General features: G+C 36.6%; 1 protein-coding gene across 1 annotated transcript in view; it reads left to right on the forward strand.

The window, feature by feature from the left end:
* The first annotated feature begins 1,737 nt into the window (after nucleotides 1–1,737).
* LOC132322483 (atrial natriuretic peptide receptor 2-like) overlaps nucleotides 1,738–20,717 on the forward strand; it is a 35,936-nt gene continuing 16,956 nt past the window's right edge. Inside the window, exons 1-11 of the mRNA XM_059836971.1 lie at nucleotides 1,738–1,791; nucleotides 2,781–2,877; nucleotides 5,718–5,854; nucleotides 8,257–8,385; nucleotides 10,389–10,493; nucleotides 11,072–11,174; nucleotides 12,736–12,881; nucleotides 15,460–15,532; nucleotides 17,764–17,911; nucleotides 19,323–19,409; nucleotides 19,679–19,822. Coding sequence (XP_059692954.1) covers nucleotides 1,738–1,791; nucleotides 2,781–2,877; nucleotides 5,718–5,854; nucleotides 8,257–8,385; nucleotides 10,389–10,493; nucleotides 11,072–11,174; nucleotides 12,736–12,881; nucleotides 15,460–15,532; nucleotides 17,764–17,911; nucleotides 19,323–19,409; nucleotides 19,679–19,822 — 1,223 coding nt within the window. The remainder of the gene's footprint in view (nucleotides 1,792–2,780; nucleotides 2,878–5,717; nucleotides 5,855–8,256; nucleotides 8,386–10,388; nucleotides 10,494–11,071; nucleotides 11,175–12,735; nucleotides 12,882–15,459; nucleotides 15,533–17,763; nucleotides 17,912–19,322; nucleotides 19,410–19,678; nucleotides 19,823–20,717) is intronic.

A 20,717-nucleotide genomic window follows, 5' to 3' on the forward strand; every position in this document is an offset into this window, starting at 1 on the left:
AAAAAACTCATCTGTGGTATGATGGAGTGTTAGGATATTAGTGCAAATTGTGCAACTACATATAACTTACAAACAGTAAAAGGGGCAAATGTAAAGCAATTATTATTAAGATGATTACCGCACTTTATTAAAATTTATTTCTAATTTCTTTTATATCCAGAGAGTTTTGGATAGAGCTGAAGAATATATTGCTCACTGAGCTATCAATCCTTTTTACAAAGGTTTATGTATTTGTAATGCACTGGTTTTATTTTTAAAATTTCCTGTGCTTCTCTGCTTCAATGCAGAGATGGTAGTGTGCATCTCAGGTAGCTGGGATACTTTGTTAAATCAGATAAAGTAGCTGGGATAGATTGTTAAATCAGACAATTGCCAGTCATTCCTGTCTGTCCACCTTTAATCCAAGATTCCCAAGTATGTGTGGCCATTCTCCAGGAATTCTGAATAAGATGATAGACAAGTAGCTGTAAATGTAATGTATGATATTTACAGTCCTTGAGAATCATGATATCAATGTCATCTGAATATTTATCAGTCCAATTAAAGAAAACAGGATCAGTCTGGCAATCTTTTGGCTTCTGTAGTATCTAACAAGTTATAATCCTTAGCTCCCCTGCCAGCAAATTCCTTATCAAGCAGCCATCCTAAAACACAGGGCCAATAAAACCTCTCCAAGATGTTAATATAGGTGGGCTGTTTTAAGTAGATAAATGTACAAAAAACAAACCAAAAAAAACTCTTAAAGATTTCCACATAGTGAAACCTATCATAGCACAGGAAGACAAAACACACATGAGGTTTAGCATCTCACAACAAACATAAAATTTCAACCTAAAACATAGTTTATATCAATAGCTCTTTAATGAGTGAAGCCAAACAGATTTTTTAATTCATCTGCAGCTCTTTCAAGATTCTCTGAGCACACATTGCAGTTTTTTCCTGCCATTTTGATGCAAGAAATAGTGAAATTCAAGCAGTTTGACGAAGATTCTTAGTATCAGATTGGGCTGAGAGAATTCAAGAGGCAACATAGAGAACCATAACTGAAGATTTGAATTGGTGAACAATGATATTCGTGGACACGTCTATGTCTTTATTGTACCAGTGTAGCTACACAGAAGTCTGTTTTGCCTGTGTATGTAGCAAGACACTTGGATACAAGTTGTTCTACACCTTCAGGGACCGAGAAATTGAATTCACAGAAATTCACAGAAATTGAATTCATGCAATTCAGGTTGGAAGGAAGCTCAGGAAGCTGGTCAGCTGGTCAGCTGGTCAGCCTTACTGTTCATCTTATGCTGGTAGCCTTTGCTTGCCTTGGTATTTATATGCTTCTGCTTGGGCTCAGCTATGTCTCTTTGTTTATGTCCACAGCATGAATTCATCTACCTGAGGGTCGGATGCTGATCACATTTGACAAAGCTCTGCAAGAAAACCCCCCCAATTGATTTTCTAGTTTTAAGCAGTAAGGGACATAAATTTCAGGAGGGTGGGGCTGCCCCGAAAACAAGTGGGGATTTTTCGAAGGGTTTCAGCAGAGGTGCAGAGGGGTATTTCCACCCTGCACTGTGAAGTGGATGAAGAGGCAAGGAAGGGGCAGAACAGCTGCAGCAGCTGGAGTTGCCAGGATCAGCTTGCCTAGCAACCCCCTTCTTAGGCAAGAGTATCTAATTCAGAAGCAACAGCAACATCAGAAGCAGCCCTGACACTTGGTGAGCTGGGTGCACATTAGGGAGCATGGGAGCTGTCAAATCACCAGCTGTAGAGCTCCGAAGCCTCCTCAGTTTTTTGGTAGGTCTATCTAGATCTGCTTACCAGAACTTATTCCTCTGATCTGTGTGTTCAGAAAGAACTGTATATGGCTTATTACAGTGAAACAGCTGTTTATACTAGTTCTTGAATTTTATTTTAGTAATGTAGAAACCAAGAGTAATGGAAGATATATTGGAAAAATAAGTTGTACCATTCTGTCTTATTCTATTCACATTGTGTTGTGATAAGCAGTTGCACAATACAGTAGATGATTATGCTTTAATAATATGTAGAAAAAGAATAGCAGATTGTATGAGTAGAAACTATTATCTTTTACTAGAAATAGAATAAGCCCAGAGTGTTCTGATCTGTTAGTATACACCCTAAAGTGTATTTTTTAATATATGACTAATATAATCCATTATAATGTATTATATATACATATATAATGTATATTTTATTACTGTTACAGTTAAATCTGTGTGCTATTATGATGCTGTATTCTACCTATAATAGGCTTATGCAGTTCTTATTTTATGTGTCATTGTATATATAAACATTTATATGGCTAAAATTTGTATTGTGTTATTAAAAGTATAACAAAAAATTACTCCCTCAAAGATTTTAGATAGGAAAGATTAAAAGAAACTGAGCAGTTTGGGGGGGAGTGCATTCTAAAAGCAAACAAAAAATCCTTCTTTAAATAAATTGTCTCTCTGCATATGGTCCTAGTACCATCTGCTCTTTTTAAAGAACCATTTTGAGAGAGAAAGGTTAGTTAATTCCCCTAACTGTTTCATGCCAGTTTCTGGACAAATCAAAATAACATGTTTGTATGGAATTATCTTTTTTTTTTTTTTTCCTTTTTCCCTCCAGAGGTTAGAGAGGTTAAAATATGCCAGCCTATGTTTCTGCATTTTATTTGATTTCTGTAGAAGGATTATAAATTTAGGAGATGGAATCCATCCATCCTTTCCTTCTTCTCATCCTGTGTTTTTTTGACTCTTTTTTTTTCTTTTTCCTGACAGGTGGTATTAGTGGAGGGGTGGCATGATTTAGATAACAAAGACTATGATTGTTGGCCCCTGGAAAAGCCAGATGAGTATAATATGCTGGACTGCGGAGGTGAATGAGTCATAAAGAAGACTTGGTATCTTACTTGGGGAATGGCTGAAACCCCAACATTGATGTATTCATAATAATAGCTTACTCATGATGGATGTTGTCTGTGGTGAAATGCATCTAAATCAGTGACAACCTCTCTTCCTAGAGAAATAAGTGAAAGAAAACAACTAAAGATACTTCAGAGTAATTATTTGTCCAGTATATCTTTGTTCCAACAGGAAAGTAATAACAACAGCTGTATCCATTTTCCCACACAGAAACTGAAAACATTTTCTTTCTCAATAGAAAACCAAATGGAACTTAATCCAAACAAAGCAGGGAGACAGTGCAGCATTGTAGCAAATCTACTTGCTGAAACTTTGTAGTGTCATTTCAAAAGTGTACGGTGCTTAATCAGTAAGCCAGTAAGCAAAATCACTGATTCTACATCATGCTTTTCCACCTTGCACAAAACTCTTCCATGAGTACCTAAAAAAAACCCTGAGACCTTTAATCACTTACTTCTGTCAGTTTCCAAAATTAATTTACATGGTAAGATAGCAACAACATCAAAAAAAAAAAAAAGAATAATTTTTTATGTTGGTAATTTATTGAGATTAAAAACTATTTAAGGAGCAACTGATATGTGTAAAACTCAATTTAGGTATAAGAAAAGTTTCTTGTATTCTAGGGGTTATGAAGCAGTAGAGCAGGTTTCTCAGAAAGGTTGGGGCTTCTCCATTCTTGGAGATTTTTAAAACCTGACTAGACAAATGCTAGAAAAACATCCTTGAGATGACCCTGCCTTGAGCAACACAGGCTTGGACCGAATGATTTCTGTGGGTAGCTTCCAAATTGAACTCTTCTGTGATTTTGTGACTCTGTAACAAATAAATAACTGATGTAAAGTAACACTTTGTTTGTGTTGTAAAAGGTAGGACCAGAGACAAGCATTCAATAGGGTTTTTAGAAAAAACACAAGAGCACCTCAGAAGGTGGTTCTAATAAAACACTCCAGGAAATATACTGCTGTGTCACACTCTTAGCTCAATGTTACAGTAAAACATTCTTCAATTAAATCTCTTGGAACAATGAAGTTCAGAGACTTTCTAGATAATTTCAATGAAGACTTTTGTCCCTGTATGAATTTACTATTCTTTAACACTGAAACAGCTATTTATCACTACAGATACCTTGTTTAAAGCTATTTTTACTAAGTACTAGGAAAACTAATGTGAGTAGGTTGTTTAATTAATGTATACCCATTACAATCAGTTTTAGAATGCTTCAAGCTCTATCCTCCCTTACTTTGTAGGTTTTCTTTGTCATTTTCTGGGCATTGCTAGAAGCAAAGCAAAACACATATACTCTAGCCTCATTGCTGTAAAATTAACAAAAGATTTTCAAAGCTTTTATATGTGGGAGTAACTGTCATTGAGAGAAGAGTTTGGTTTACCTTTGTGAGACCTTTATAAGGAAGTTGAAAATAATTTAACTGAAATTTGTGCTGACCTTTTGTCTTCATTCTCATATATTCTTTGAAGCTCAACTTGCTTACCTTTTAGCAGAAATCACACTAGCATTTTTTTTAAATCTTTGTCTTATAGTTTTTCCCATAATGTTAGCAATTAAAATGAGTTTTTACTTTTCAAGGGAGATTATCAAGGGAAATCGAGGTTATTTTACAAATTGCCTAGTTAAATCTGATAGTAAATTAGGGGGGAAATAGTGCTTTCAGTACAGTGCAAGCAAAGAACGTACTTGTTAAAACAAGTATGAGTAACAAAAGAGGTCATAACCGAACAAGAAGAATAAAAAAATGAGATGTCTTGTAAGGCAGGTTTACCAGTCCTCTGCAGAAGGAATTTAAGACTTCCTGACAAACTGAGTAACACATTTTCATTATGTAAGTAATTTGATATGGTGCAAATTAAAACCATCTAACAGTAGACAAAAAAATTGGTGAGTGCACTGGGAAGATATTGATGGTGTTAAGTTTATGGATTTAAGACTTCTCCCAACTTTTATCTTCCTTCATTTCTCAGGCCCAGAGGACAAGAGACATGATGGGGGTAAATGATCTTTCCCAGTTAAAATTGCAAAACTGGAAAAGAACAGATGTCTGATAGCACTCCTTCCACTGTCCTCTGTTCTAGATGCCATATGGTTCCATCACATGATAATGCATTCTTTATTATGTAATTATTAGTATTTATGTTTCATGAATTTAAGGGCTTTGACTGAATTTCTTGTGTGGTGGAGTTGTCTGTTCTATTCCATAATAAGGTGTGTCTCAGTGAAAGCAGCTGAGAATTAAGAGCAATATTGTCTGATCAAAAGAGGAAAGCAAATATACCACAACAAACAGCAACGCTATATACTGGAAGCAAAGTTAGTTTACACAAGGTGAACAGATTTTTTTTTTTTTTTTGCATCTCTCCAGCTGCTTGGTCTGAGTGTCAGAACTCTTCAATTAATGTGCATTTGTATTTACCAGTCCAGCCTCTAAAATAAATTACTCTTTTTGGCTCATAAAAAATAATTTGAGAATACTGAGAAGGTTACTCAGAGGGTTGTGAAGCACTGGAACAGGCTGCACAGAGAAGCTGAGGATGCCCCATCTCTAAAAATGTTCAAGGCCAGGTTTGATGGGGCTTTGAGCAACCTAGTTTACTGGAAGGTGTCTCAGCCCACGGCAGGGGAGGAGGCACTAGGTGATCCTTCAGGTGCCTTCCAATCCAAACCACTCTGTGAACCAATGAATAGAGGAAAATCACTACAGAGAAAGTTATACATTTGTATGTATCTGTTAAGTAAAAAAGTACAGCAAATAATCTGACCTGTGATTGCACTTTTTCTAGGACTGGAGATGACATGGGTGGAAAGGCCTCCAGAAAAGGCTGTGAGTGGGGAGTCCTTCAACGTGACTTATGCCGTCTTTGCTTCAGACAGTTTTTATCAATATGCTGTGCAAAATGGAATCCTTTCCCACAGGTATTACTTCTTATAAAAATGCTGTAATGATTGTGAGTACCTGAGGATTTTGTGTGTACATATTCAGTGATATAATTGGAACTGACACTCTGAAGTTCTTCATTAATTCCTTCCATCTTTTGAGGTCTCTCATAGCTCTGTTTGCCCTGCTATTTTTCCCTTTGCTCTCAGACTAGCCATCATGGTATGTTTGCCTGCTAGGTAGGAGACAAGGCACATCACTACTGTCACAGTGCAACTGTGGACATCACTTCTTGCCTTCTCTACAAACTGAATTTATAGCTGAAGTTTAATCATGAGTCACAGGCTCTCTGTATCTTATTTCAGTCATAAGTATGATTCAAGTGCACAACATGGATATGAAAAAGACCTAGTCCAGTCCTGAATCCATTTAATTCAGTGGTCAACCGTGCTTGATTTCTGTGGGAATAAAATCACTCCAAAAGCTTATATGTCAGCTCACACACTGCGTTAATAACTGTGGACATCAGCAGCTAGAGAGTATGTAGGGATACAGCTCCAGATATACAGATCTGGATTTATAAACCCAGGGGCAATACACTCTGATTTCATGCTTTTGTCTGTAAGTAGCAATTCTCCATTCCTATATAGGAACACCTGAGACAGTGGGTGGGACCCCACTTCCTGTGCTGTTGTGTAAGAGATGTTTACAGAACATTTTTCTCTGCCTGAGTGTTGACATTGCAAAGTTCACTTTATAAGAACTGTCATCCAGAGTTATTTTATTTAATATTGAAAGATGATTATAATCTATTTTTAACCACAAAAAGTTGATTTTTAAAAATTTTGGTCTTCTATGTACTATGTTTAAAAACTACTTAAAATTTGTCTATCACATTTTCTGAAACGTATGGCTGCTAATAGTTCTGAGAACTTAACCATGGAGCAGGTTTTTTGACTGCTTGGCATGAATCTGATTTTTCTTGTCTTCCCTGGGAGACCCACTCCCTCAAATCAGTAAGGAACTTGGAAAAGAATGCTTTTTGTGTACTTATGCACATCTTGAACATAGAGACAGATGGCAAATATTCTATAAAAAGAGAGATAAATCTATGCTTCACTTTTCAATGGGATCAAATTTACATCTCATTTTATCTAGGTTGTCTGGCTGACACCAAAATTTACAGCGGCTGACCCAAATATACCTGAGGTTGGCAAGTCAGTGTATGGGCATCACTGTAATTGGATAAAGCCATGATGAAGTTATTGAATAAAAAATAAAGAATACTAGATAAATTTTGAAAAAGAGCCCTAAAGAAAAGTACGTGATAGAATTAGACACCAAATTAATTAAGTATTTTTCTTAACTTCCGGTATGAATTCAAAGGCTAATAAATTTTAATATTTTATCTGTTTAGGTGTTTTGGAGGTTGACATATTTGCTTCTGTCATATTTCAAATATGTCTATGTCCTCATAAATCTGGCTATAAGTACAATCTATGTTAACCTAATCCTCTGTCATTTTGTTTATTTGTCATAATAAACACAGTCTTCTCATAATAAACAAAGCCTACTGTTTTAGACCTATTCATTATTGGCTAATTCTTTCATTAAAAACAAGCCAAAATACAAATTCTGTGTTCTGATATTGTTTTATAAAGATCCAACACAAGTTCATAACATTTCAGCTGAACTGCAATTGATTCTGGCTGTATCTGAGTAAATCATATTTGTGGAAAACAATTTTATCTTACAGCCAAATTTATTAGGGTGATAACCACTGAGAGTGTAACTGAGGAAACTGTTGCATCACACATTTCTAGGTGAATTCATTCACCTTTCAGGAATAAGTTTTCAAAAGTTGTTTTGCAGCACAGTCTGTTCAGAAAGTCTACTCTAAATTTGTGGTTTGGGAAACTGTATCTGATGTGTAAGTCCATTATACTTATTTTCCTTGGCAATTTAGATTGTGAAGACTGGAGCAAAATGGTCTGTATGAATTTCATACATAGATGAAGGTTTCTGATTGAAAACTTTGAGACTGGAAGTAGCCAGGGACACATATATCTTAGAGTGGAAGCAGAATAATAGTGTCTCTGTCTGTGCCAGATGAAGAAGTGCAAAGTAATCCCACCTAATTCACCTGGTCATGAAGTCAGGTTGGAAAGAGTAGTGAAGGTTGGTCCCTGATTGCAGCACAGTATCTGCTAGAATTCCCTAGTACATGGCAGCTGGCAAAGGTCCAGTTGACAACAATCTCTAATGCTCCAGGAGCATTTCAACTAGAAGACAAAAAGAAAGAAATGGTTCAACAGTGTTTATTTCATTGCATATGTTTTTGCTGCTAATTTATCTGTGCAGGATAAAGAGCAAGTTCTCATGTGTTTGTTGCAATTTTTGTGAATGCGAAATGGATGTAAAAGTTTTTCTCTCTCTTATGCTTGGTTAGCAATGCTACTGCTGCAAAGGAATTCTGTGAGGAGCATGACTGTCCTGCCAGATGGAAAGATGCAAATGGGGACAACTGCTGTGTCTACCATGCCAACATTCATTCCTGTCCTTTGGCCTTTATGGTTAGTGCGATGGTGCAGCACCATGTGCTCTGTTCTTGCTACTGGCTGAGATGTCATTGTAATAGGCAGGTTCAAGTTCGTGAAGTATTTCTGTGATTACAATTAGACCAAATTTATATAGTTCACTATATATTCACAAATTATGGTTCATTAAAACCGCTGTGGCAATGTCTGTCAGTTTTAGAATTTTTTTGCACTGGATGCTGAGGCTGCAAGGCAGTATTCAGAATCTCCCATTAGTGGGACCAATTTCATCAGTCTGAGTTCACCTGACTTGGACTACTATGCAACCAAGAGAGAAAGACATATCACTGCATTCTAAAACAAGCAGGGCAAATTTTCAGTTGGATGTATTCCAGTCTCTCTGTTTTATAGAGTGAGTGTGAATAATTTGCTTGGATTATTTGAATTGGTGGGGGGGTGGGGCGGGGAGGAGGTGGGGAGTATTACTGGCTGTGACTTGTAGAACTGAACTTGTGTCCTGTGATGGAATGATTTTTCTTCATTGCATCAGAGAAAAAAAAAAAAGACTCTAAATACAAATAACAGACTTTGTTCATGCAGTGAAGATAAGATCCATTCTTGGCCTGGCTTCTTGGCCTGTCCCTCTTTGAATAACTACTTAAAGTTCTGATCTAAAAATACAGTTAGGAACACCTTTTTCTTTTTTTTTTTTTTTTTCTTTTTTTTTTTTTTTTTTTTTTTTTTTTTAATCTGTGAGGTAAGCTTTACCCTGCATAAGAACTTCCATGCAGCTGCCCAGTTTTTCTGGTTAATCTCCCTTCTGGAAATGTGACACATTCTTCACGATCAAAGGTGGTATAATAGGAAGCCTAGCCTACACATCTTGCAGCTGTTTCATACATCCTTCTATGTGAAGGTCTAATGACTCCACAACAGCTCTAGTTTGTTTCTTGGCAGTCTGTTCTTGAGGACTTGTTTTATTAATGATTTTCCGAAAGCCTTAGCTGGCACCAGGACTTTGGTTTAAAAGAGGAATCCCCGCTGGAGCCATCACATCAACATTTTTGTCTAGAACCACAGTTAAAAACTTCAACATCCTACTGCTTTGGTAACCTCTCTATTATTTCTATTTTCACAATTAGTTCTGCTTGAAATTATGGTGTGGAAATGGCAAAAGCATGTTGACCAACATGCATCATCTGGTTTCTTCATAGTACTCTAAATGTTAGAGTTTCTGCTTAAAGGAACTCTGAGCTGTTTGACTTTTACAGAGTTGACTATCACTGCATAAGATTGAACATACACTTCAAGTAAGTTTTTTCCATTGTTTGAGAGGAGTTTGGGTTTTCATTGCTTTATTTTTTCAGTGTCATATGTTCTAAAACATTTTATTTTAGTTAATGTGCTCAATTTCTTTTGACCTGCTCTATTACTTTCAGTCCTTCAAAAGAAATGTCTGAAGAATTATCTGGAATTAGGAGACAGGGTTAATCCTTTCAAGTAAACAAAAAACTACAAGCTCTTTGGGCAGCCAAAATTAATCCTCCATGTTTGCAGTTGCAGAAGGTTTACATCTTAATAGCTTTATTGAGAAATGCTCTGCAAATAGACCCTGAAGCAGTGCCTCCCTTTCTCATTAAAGAAAAAAGAAAAAAAGCTTCTGTATCAAAAGTGACACTTCAGTAAAACCTCTTGAGAAAAATATTAAAAGTGGAATGCAATTCTGGTTCTAGCACAGGAAATCCAAAAAAATGAACCAGCTTCATAACAACACTCATTCTATGAGTACACTACTGAGGCTCATATTTTAAGAAATAACAATATATGTGAGATCTTAACTGAATATAGGAACAACTGCTTCTCTGTTATTTTGTCACAGAACAGTGTTGCTTGTGTTTTGGCATTTTGATAGTTTTGGTTATAAAATAGAACTTTATTTGCTGTTAGAGAACAGAAGTAATTTTGAGAAAGAAAGAGAGGAGGAATTAGGACTTTCATTGTGTTATGGTATACTGACTTAACAAATATGTCTACTAAAGGCTAAAGGAGGAATATGTGGTCCATGGATCCCAGATGATGGTCAGATATTTACTCACACGTTGTCTGCTGCTGGCAAAATGAGCCAAAGGAACTGGACTGCCAAGGTAAAGTATATGTATTGCATGTAGGATTTTACCTCCTTTGCTCTTTTTGGAGTTTACTTGCTAGTAATTTAATGCAGTTCATGAACATGCTCCCCATTTCATTTATACGCATGTGTTATTGTCTATGCTGTGCATATAGCTGAGCTGACTATCAATTCCCAGCTCACTTGGAAGTCAAGTAAGGTACCTTTACACCTTAGGTAGTTAGTGGAAGGAGTGGGGATGGCAGGAAAATGAATAGCATAATCTGTCCATGTGAGGTCCACATTAAGAATACATCTCACTACTGACTGGACTGTGATGCAGGTTCAAATGACCATAAGGGAGCTTCTACCTGAAAGAAAGAGTAGGAAGGCATACATGGCAGAATGCACTGGGCTGATAGTCCTACCTGGTGAGAAGAAGACACACCAGGGAGGGAATCAAACCAATCTTTCTCACAAGAGCTGTCTCTCCTGATTTTGAAAGAAATGCACAAATTCTTTTGAAGAATACCACAGTCAGTCAGTTCTTGTTATAAAAGCAAGTGTATGCAAGTGAAATTTTGATGCTTGCTGGTTTGTTCACTTGTTTCACAGGTTGTTTTAGTTCACGTGGGTGTGACTTCTCTCATCGCACACATCAGAGTTGGGAGAATCCAAGCTGCTCTGGAAGCAAAAACCACAGTCCTTCCTGCAGCAGGTATGATATAAAATTTAAATGTGACCTAACTTCTTATTGACTGCAAATCTCAATGCTATTATCATTCATGCATAGTTACCAAGAGCAAAAGCAATTCCTACCCCAGCCTTTCTTTGAAAATACATAAATGTCTTCCTGAAATTCTTCTTCACTTGACACTGAAGTCTGAAAAAGTGTTTGAGCTTCTAACAGTTGTATTAATCTAGAACAGTAGAAAGCCAATCTTGTCAAATAAGTAGTCAAATACCATGACCAATGGCTTCAGGTACTACAAGGCTTGTCTGCGGTTCATGGGAATGTGAGAATGTTCCTCCAGCTAGTGTTCTGAGAATCCAGACACTTTTCCCCTGAAGGGGAGCAGACTAGTCTTAAACATATTGGAAAGGTAGAAATCCATATTGGTTCCCTTGTTCACATTAAAAATTGCTCCCAAGGGCATCTGTCTTCCATTCTCTTTAGTATACCTGTATGGAGGGAAGCAGAAATGACTGTAGCAGTTCTCTTAGTGATGCCAAATTTTAAAAGTGGACTTGCTTAATAAATTAAACACACAACCTGAAAAAAAATATTGGCTAAAACAAAAGTGTCATCACAACACTCTTGTTAGCTACTCTTCTGGAAGTGTGAGACTATATTTCACAATGTTACATAAAAAAAGAAAAAACACAAACCAACTCCAGTGTGAATAGAAGTATTTATCTATAGAATTTTCTACTCATTGCAAAACAACTGCAGCTGAATTTTCCAGGAAACTTACACTATATCAGAGAAGAAATTTTTAAAAATGTAGCTCTACCCCTGAGACAGAAAGTGACTTCTGTTATTATCTTGGTATTATACTGGAATTAGTGAGGCTGAAACAGAATTATTACTGAGCAGTGGATTTTTTTTTTAGGTTTTTTGTTTAATTTAAGAAAAATTACATAATGGCAGAATAATACCTTCAGCTCACCTCTCAAGTCTGAAGTACAGCATGATATTAGTTTAATCACAGAGGTAAAATTGAAAGTCCATTCAAGACATGGGAGAAGGACTTTTGTTATTTAAGACTTTTGTTTTAAATTACATCTAATATTGCTGATAATTTATATAAGACCTTGGAGTAAGTAAAAGAAATAATTGAAGTGTGGGTTGCAAGATTTTTTTCTGCAGTCCCCAGCGTCTTTTGCTGCTGCTGAGGAAGGGTCCCTGGCTTCTTGGAATCACAAGTGTTGGATTAAATACAAAGAATGCAAAAAATAATGTCTGCCTTGAAGAACTTTGAGTTTCAGAAAAAAAAAAAAAGCGTGGATAATGAGAAACACAGTAGTGATGAAGTGATTTATACACAAAAAAAGGTCAAAGGCTCACATGTAATTAACATTTAACTTGATGAAAGAGAACCTATATTTTCAGAAATTCAGATTGCTCTTTAAGTTGCTGGGATGGTATCTCTGAATTCTTCAAAATTTATTCTTTCTGGGACTCTGAGGTTTCCCAGGTCAAGAACCACATGTTTAAATCTGAATGCAGTCTTGTGGATGGATGAAACTGCCTTTAAAATGTTTTGTTTTCTAATCAGTCTGTGGAGATGGCTTTTGTGAGGAAGAAGAAGGCTGCTCTATCTGTCCAGCAGACTGTGGGGAATGCCCTCTTTCTGTTGATGTTAGGATAGCAATTGCCTTACCAATATGTTTAGTCTGCACTGGCTTCATTTTGACAGTCATGGTAAGTACCTGTTCTCTACTCTTTTATTTCCTTTATCTTCAATGAATTTATTAGACAGAGTGGAGCTCTCTCTAAGAAGAGGGAGAGATTTTCTTCTGCCTCCAGCATCTCTGTGCTATGGAAAAAAGAAGAAAAAGGGAAACAACTTTTAAAGCTTCCATATTAGTGAAGTCACATTTTACTAGGAATTTTCATCCTGTAAGAGAGAAGACTGAGGTGGAATGTAACAGGGGGATGGGTAGATTATGGTAAAGGAAAAAAAATTTCCATGGCATGAGGAGTGAGAGATGCCAAAAAAGTAAGAGTACTTTTCACTCACAATAGAACTCTGTTATGAAATTAATAGTTTCAAAACCTTATAGAAGCCAGAATTATAAAAGATATCAAAAACAAATTAGGTAATTCATTAAGGGACTAGCTCCACAAGAAGCCATCAAATCTCAGAGTCCAAATAGAACTTTAAAAGCAAAATATTCAAGTTAGGATATTCTCAAAGGAATGGGGAGAGGATAATTTTTTTTTTTTCCGTTTTGGTTGCTTGATTTTTTTTAATAGGTTTGTTTTCTTAGTGTAACAACCAGCTTGGTTCCTTTCAAAGTGATTAATTTTACATAATAGTTATCAATTATTATAGCAGACTCATGAAGGAAAAACAAAAAGGGAATGAGGAGAGAGGAATGTATCAATACTGGAGAAGTAGTTTTGGGAGTCTTTGAATGAAAATGTCTGTATAAAGAGAGAATGATATTATGGCTTATTACTTAAGATGTTTATTACTTAAGGGCTTCTGGGAAAGAGTATCTACATTCCTTATGTGTCTGCATCTTGAAAAAAATGCATTTTCAGGTTTCATAACAGAGGTTTATCAGGTGAATATGGCAGCTATAGAGTCATTGTATTGACTATGTTCATAATGGCTAATTTATTTAGCCCTTGGCCTATATATCCTGTAAAACTTTAGGCTCCTGTTTCCTCATGGATTCCTTCTCTGTCCATCTTATACTGCAGTTGCAGTGAGCATCTGAGGTAGGCAGCTGCACAGATAGGGAATGAGTAGGAGAAAGCTGATGGCCCACAAATTGAGGGCCATAAATTTGTCGGCCATCAGCTTGGATCATGTTCATTTGCTTGTCACTGTGTGACTTTGTGAATTAGGAACAGAAACACTGTTGAAAGCTATTTGAGCATTCATAATCCACAAGGAAGTTGTGACAATGAGTTTATAGCAAGTGTCCAGTAAAACCACATAATCTGATAGAAATATGCAACTGGACAGATGAGAAGTTCAAACAGTTTTATATGACTGGCTTTTTAGAAAGAGCAACGGAGATTCTTGGCCTTGCATATGTTTATTTAAAGTTCTTGTAGCAAAATCTATTATTTCTGCTGTTTTTTCTGTATGTTTGGAATCGTTGGGTTTTTTCCTTCTTTCATTTCTGTTTCCATATTCCTGCTAAATTCTTCAATAGAAGAAGCAGCATAATGGGGTTTTTAAGTTAAGATAGGAAAGATTATTTTGTCCAATTCAGGAATTGATATCATGTAAATGGAGCCATCTGGGAAACTAATGCCTTCTTTAATGCTGCAAGAAGCAGAAAGGATTCCTTTGATATCAGTGTCAAAGGAAGCAAGACTAGTATTGACTTCTTGCCAATATATCTTAATACATTCACACCTTTGAAAGATAAAATGTAGGTTTCTTTCCTCAGAAGCCTTTTGAAATAAATGGGATGACTTAATTTTGATTCAGTGAGCTCTATATTTGTCACAATTTCAACCAGTATATCAACACAATCTCCACAATCCTTTCCTTGTTCATTATCTGGGCTTTTATTACCTGTTTCAATGACTGCATCAGTCCTAATATTAAATTTTGAACTATAGAAAATGGTATAATGATGATAAAATGCTGCTTTGATTTGACATTTTGGCATTGACTGCAGTTGCATAATTTATTCTGTTGCTCATTTGAAAGCATGTATTTACACTTAGTAAATGTTAGCTTTGTATGTCAGGTCTCCCAAAAATCAGCTATTAGCTCAATGCCTTCTTTACAAAGTAGCCACAGAATCCCTACCTTATATTCTTTATGATAGAGTATTTGACATAGTATGGCCTAATTAGTAGGTCTTGGGTAATTCTATTCCAAGATATAAAATACATTGGTCTTTATCTCAGGATTGGGATAAAGTGCGTTCTTGTCATGTACCTACATAACATAGAGCACTTCCATCAGATGAGATGATGTAAATCCCTTTTCTGATGTCCAGGCTGAAATGTAAATGCATAAATGTTGACAATAATGGAGAGTTTTTAGACAGTGCAAAATATTACATGTAATTAGTTCTGGAATATAGCCTGTACGGTTTTTAGTATGTTTATTAGATGCTGTTTTCTTCCAAGCCTGTTATTAATACTTTTGGTTCTAATGTTGCTTTAAGAGATATGCTGAATGTTTACACTTCAGATTTAGTTTGTATACTTTCAAATTTTCATATTTTATAAAAATAATCTCTGAGTCAATTTCTTCAAAGAGAGGGGGGCTACATTAGGAATTAAATTTTTTTTACTCTTGTAGTGGTTTCAATATCAGAAACAAAAGATGCTTTGGGATGAAAGCTGGATTATAGACTTCACCTGCATCAAACAAGGTTAGACACTTGTAATTTTGATACTGTGATCAGTTTTCTTATTAATTTTGAGAAATAACCTCAATTATATTTTTCATATTTTAAGTGTCTTGCAAAAAGTGAAGCTGTTTTTGAATGACATGTTCAATATTTCATCCCTGTAATCTCTGTGAGCTGCTCATTCGTATTTTTGTTTATCAAACATTTAGATGACAAAGTTATTTTAAATAGTTTCTTTCTTTTTATATGTGTTGATTTGTTAATCAAAAAAGACAAGCCTACCCCATAATAAACAGATAAGCTCTGGAGTTGGATGAAACAAATTACAGTTGCTTCAGTGAATATACCTTTCTGTGTAATTGATCTCACTAAGTTGTCCTGGAATTGCACAAAGACATTGAGGATTATAGTAATATCTTAATTTTTCTCAGTGTATGCTGTCAGTGGCAAACTTGCTACAAAAAGTAATTAATTTTGGCCAGAGGTTTCGAGGACTTTTTTTAATTCTTTTTTCTGGTATAAAATATGATTTAATTTGTTCTAATTAAACAGGTTAAGAATAAATTTGGGTGTTATTATATGTTTTATTATGCTGTACTTAAGATACATGTAGATTATTCACTTTGCTCTTCCTTTGCTTAGTATTCAGAAGGAAAACAATACCTAGATGCTCAGAAAGGGTAAATCTATAGAAGTCTGCTGTGCTGATTGTACACACTCTCATTATCTGTCTCTGGGAGAAATTGCTCAGCAGATGTCTGCTTTGTCTGTGTTCTGTTGGGTTGCTAGTGTCAAGATGTTCTTGTGATAATATGTAGTAGAGGTACTTTCAGCCTTAGACCTGAACATTAATTTCTGTATACTTTTGATAAGATATCCTTGTTGTTGTAAATAAGAGATTTTGGCTTAGAAATTAATTTGATTACAGGAACCAAAATGAATTTCAATCCAGATATTTGAAAACAGAAATGGAGAAAATGTTTTTCAATACAGCAAAAAGTAATATAAGCAAAATTTTCAGCTGAAAGTAAATTAGAAAATGGCATAAGCTTCACATGTGAGGGAAAGCAATAGAAAGAGACTGAGAGAAATTAGAAGCATGAACAAAAAATAACAGATTAAAATTACTTTGAAAACTCCAAGATGAAAGATATAAGTTTCTTGGAAAAAAGCCTGCAAAGCAGCAATGCTATTTCATAGTATTGCTCTAAGAGTGATGATTAACAACTTAATGAGGACTGATAACATTATAAGGTCACAGACAGTATGTCTTCTCTGGATAGAGTTGTTCAGAGCTACCCATTTCAGTAGCCTGAAATGCAAAGATATCTAAATGAAAACACATCAGCAGTGCTGTACCCAGGGTATGTAGCACTCAGTATAAAAAAATAAGCTTATTTTTTTAAGATAACTTTCTTTTTTTTGTGTATTGCATTGCATATAGACATATAGATATATATGAAGTCTTATTCTTAAAACTATCTCAGGGATCTGTAAAGCATTTCTGGATGGAATGCTGTAGAAAGCTTCAAATGTCAATGCAATTTTGAACTGCATATGGATAATACTATGGTGTGGGAACATGGCAGTCCTGATTCAAGGTGAGATGTTGAACTTCCTAAGCAAGATATTTCTACCAGGGAGAGTTGAGAGGTCTCAGCAATTCTGAGGCTAATTGGCTAAATCTGGATTTTGATTGGAGATTATGGCATGACATGTAGCTCATTAAATTTGTTTTGAAGTCCATTTTTTTACTGTGAGCTGGTCAACAGACATTAAAAAATGTACATTGAAAATCACTGCGATTTTTTTTCCACTTACTGTATTGTTGCTCTTCTCTGACTTCTCTCTGGTGTCAGAATCACTTCCCACATTCCTGTACTTTACAGTCTTCTAGGAGCTCCAAATAGACTTGTTAAAATGTGGCACAGGGTTTACTCTCCTTCCTTGGGTTCTGTCCTCAGCTTCTATGTAGGAGCAAGGGCTAACCATCTCAAGAGCAGAGAAATGAAAGTTGCATCAAATCCTGAGGATTAGTGAGAAGTATCTCTGGCAATGAATCCTCTTTGAAACATTTTTACTTTTTATGTAGCAGTCGGATTCCAAGCAATGGCTTTCTCTCTTATGTATTAACAAAAGCAGATGAGATGCAAAGATTTTGAAAATTCTCTGTATTTCTTTGTGTCTGGAGTCTCCACCTGTGCATAAATAGGAACCTTTGTGTGCTTTTTCTTGTCCCACGTCCCATTTAGATTGCATTATACGGACAGCAACAGGAAGCATGATGAGTGCTCCCCCAGCACTCAGTGACTCCAATGTCAGTTGTGCTACTACTCTGAGCTCCTGCACAGCAGCGGCCAACATGTCCAGGAGGAAATACTTCACCCAGACTGGGAGATAGTAAGTCAATATTATTACTCATTTACTGCAGTATCTACTATGTTAGTTTCACCTTAATTTCTGGTTCTTGCCCCTTTCAATTGATAGGCAGCAAAAAAGCATGAATTTATCTTGTCAGGCCAAATTGGGTAAGTTAAGATCATCATCTGACTTCTGTACTGCATATTGGCTGTGGAGTATTTTAACACACCAGGCTTCTGGTTTGGTTGTCATTTCTCCATTTCTCTTAGGGTCTTGTTAAAAGGTTGCTGGTACATAAGATGTCCTGCATCTGTTAATCAATGGCCCTTGCTGTTCAAATGTATCTGAAACCAAGACTTTTATAAATCCCTTTTTTCTAAAATGCAGGCAGAGTAAGCTAGGTTCTTTCCTCTAAAGAAGGGCATCCTCTACACACAGAAAATCAGCACATCAGAAATCTTGTCCTTTAACCAACTGACACGACTCAAGATTCAGAGCATTTCACCTCTGAATCAAATTGCAAAGCTGCATATCATGTAACTATAAGGATAAATGTTATAGATATATCCTGCCATCCAGAAAGCATTGAACATGTGCAAAGCTGGAAGCGGTACTTATCATCTGAATGTGCAGAGAAGGATCTTGCTTTGCAGGATAAAGAAGCTAACTTGGGATCATTGGCTGGGGGAGAAAGTGCCTTCAGCATAGATTGTGGAAAATCATAGCCACTTCATTGATGAAATACTGTGTTCAGCATTGACCTTTTTTCCTTCTTTCTGAATGGTGACATTTTCATCATCATCATCATCCCCTTCCTCAGGTGACTCAATGTTAAAAGCATTTATCAAGGGTATAATGGGGCATTCAGACTCATTGGTAAAGCACCTTCAACTGCTACACTAAACACCCCATACTCTGTATTTATATGGTGTTCATCACTAAAATTCCTGCATCAGGTATCTCCACTGAATTCCTTTACTCTAAAAAGGAAAATTTCTTTGTTCTTGATCAAACTCAGCTGCTTCTTTGCTGAGAATGCTCAACCCCATGAGAACAAAACTTTGCTAAATGTCAGTGAAGCATCTGCAGAACAGCAGCCAGAAGTGATGGATAGATGGGAGGTGGCTGTATGTATTTCTCTAGCTCTGACATTTCCTTTGATGCTCCATCATCAAATTGCCCCAACTGACTTTAACACTCACATTCCAAATGGTGTCCACAGATCAAGATGAATATAATAGCTAATGTTTCCTTTATCAAAAGAAACAGGGTCCTGTCTCTTATCTTAGATTCAGAGTTACAACCACATGTGGACATGCTTAAATTCTCCACCTCATCTCTAGAGATGTGGAGCTATTCTCCGATATAAAATATATGCAATCCATTTTTGTAGTATTGCTGGCTTTTGAAGTTGCCCTAAAACTGTAAACAGCATTTCATTCTTTTTCAGTGATGGTAGAACAGTGGCCATAAAGAAAATAATGAAGAAGGCATTCACACTGTCTAAAACCATACGTAAAGAAGTAAAGCAAGTGAGGTAAGAAGTGAAATCTAAGAACTGTATGTTGTTCCATTTTTACACTGATTTTTTAGGGCTTAAAATCTTTCCAGATGTGACTGTAAATTCATATTCCTCTTTATTTCAAACTTTGCTTGAAAGAGAGCAAAGATTAAAATTTCCTTATGTTTGTTTTACTTTTTCTCTATATGTGAGACAAGACACTTGGTTTTCCAGTTGCACTACAAAACCAGGATGGACATCTGTGAAAATTACTGTTATGCTGTGATTTTTGTTGATTTTCACAGGGAACTTGACCATCCCAATCTCTGCAAATTCATTGGAGGTTGTATAGAAGTTCCAAATGTTGCCATTGTTACAGAGTACTGCCCCAAAGGCAGCCTGAGTGATGTGCTCCTCAATGAAGATATTCCTTTGAACTGGGGTTTCAGGTAAAAAAATCCAACTTTTGAATAGCTAAATGACATAGACCGTGCTATATGCTCTTTGGGACGAGATATTAATTTTAGATAAAGTTCTTGTCTAGACAAGCCTGTACTATATGGTATAGGGGGAGGGAGGGAAGGAGGGAGGAAGGAAGGAAGTGGAGGAAAGAAGGAAGTGGCGGAAGGAAGTGGCGGAAGGAAGTGGCGGAAGGAAGGAAGTGGCGGAAGGAAGGAAGTGGCGGAAGGAAGGAAGTGGCGGAAGGAAGGAAGTGGCGGAAGGAAGGAAGGAAGGAAGGAAGGAAGGAAGGAAGGAAGGAAGGAAGGAAGGAAGGAAGGAAGGAAGGAAGGAAGGAAGGAAGGAAGGAAGGAAGGAAGGAAGGAAGGAAGGAAGGAAGGAAGGAAGGAAGGAAGGAAGTGGCGGAAGGAAGGAAGTGGCGGAAGGAAGGAAGTGGCGGAAGGAAGGAAGTGGCGGAAGGAAGTGGCGGAAGGAAGGAAGTGGCGGAAGGAAGTGGCGGAAGGAAGTGGCGGAAGGAAGTGGCGGAAGGAAGGAAGGAAGGAAGGAAGGAAGGAAGGAAGGAAGGAAGGAAGGAAGGAAGGAAGGAAGGAAGGAAGGAAGGAAGGAAGGAAGGAAGGAAGGAAGGAAGGAAGGAAGGAAGGAAGGAAGGAAGGAAGGAAGGAAGGAAGGAAGGAAGGAAGGAAGGAAGGAAGGAAGGAAGGAAGGAAGGAAGGAAGGAAGGAAGGAAGGAGGGAAATTTGAATATCCAGTCCAACTTGTCTTTTGGGTGTTTTGAGAAATTACATGTTTAGTCCTTGCAATGCTAAGCCAATGACTTGTCAGCTTTCTCTAGCTATACTGCAAAACTGTTTTATATAACTTTATTTTGTTCCCAAATATCTTAGG

The sequence above is a fragment of the Haemorhous mexicanus genome, chromosome Z (assembly GCF_027477595.1).
Source record: "Haemorhous mexicanus isolate bHaeMex1 chromosome Z, bHaeMex1.pri, whole genome shotgun sequence".
NCBI classification, from domain to species: domain Eukaryota; kingdom Metazoa; phylum Chordata; class Aves; order Passeriformes; family Fringillidae; genus Haemorhous; species Haemorhous mexicanus.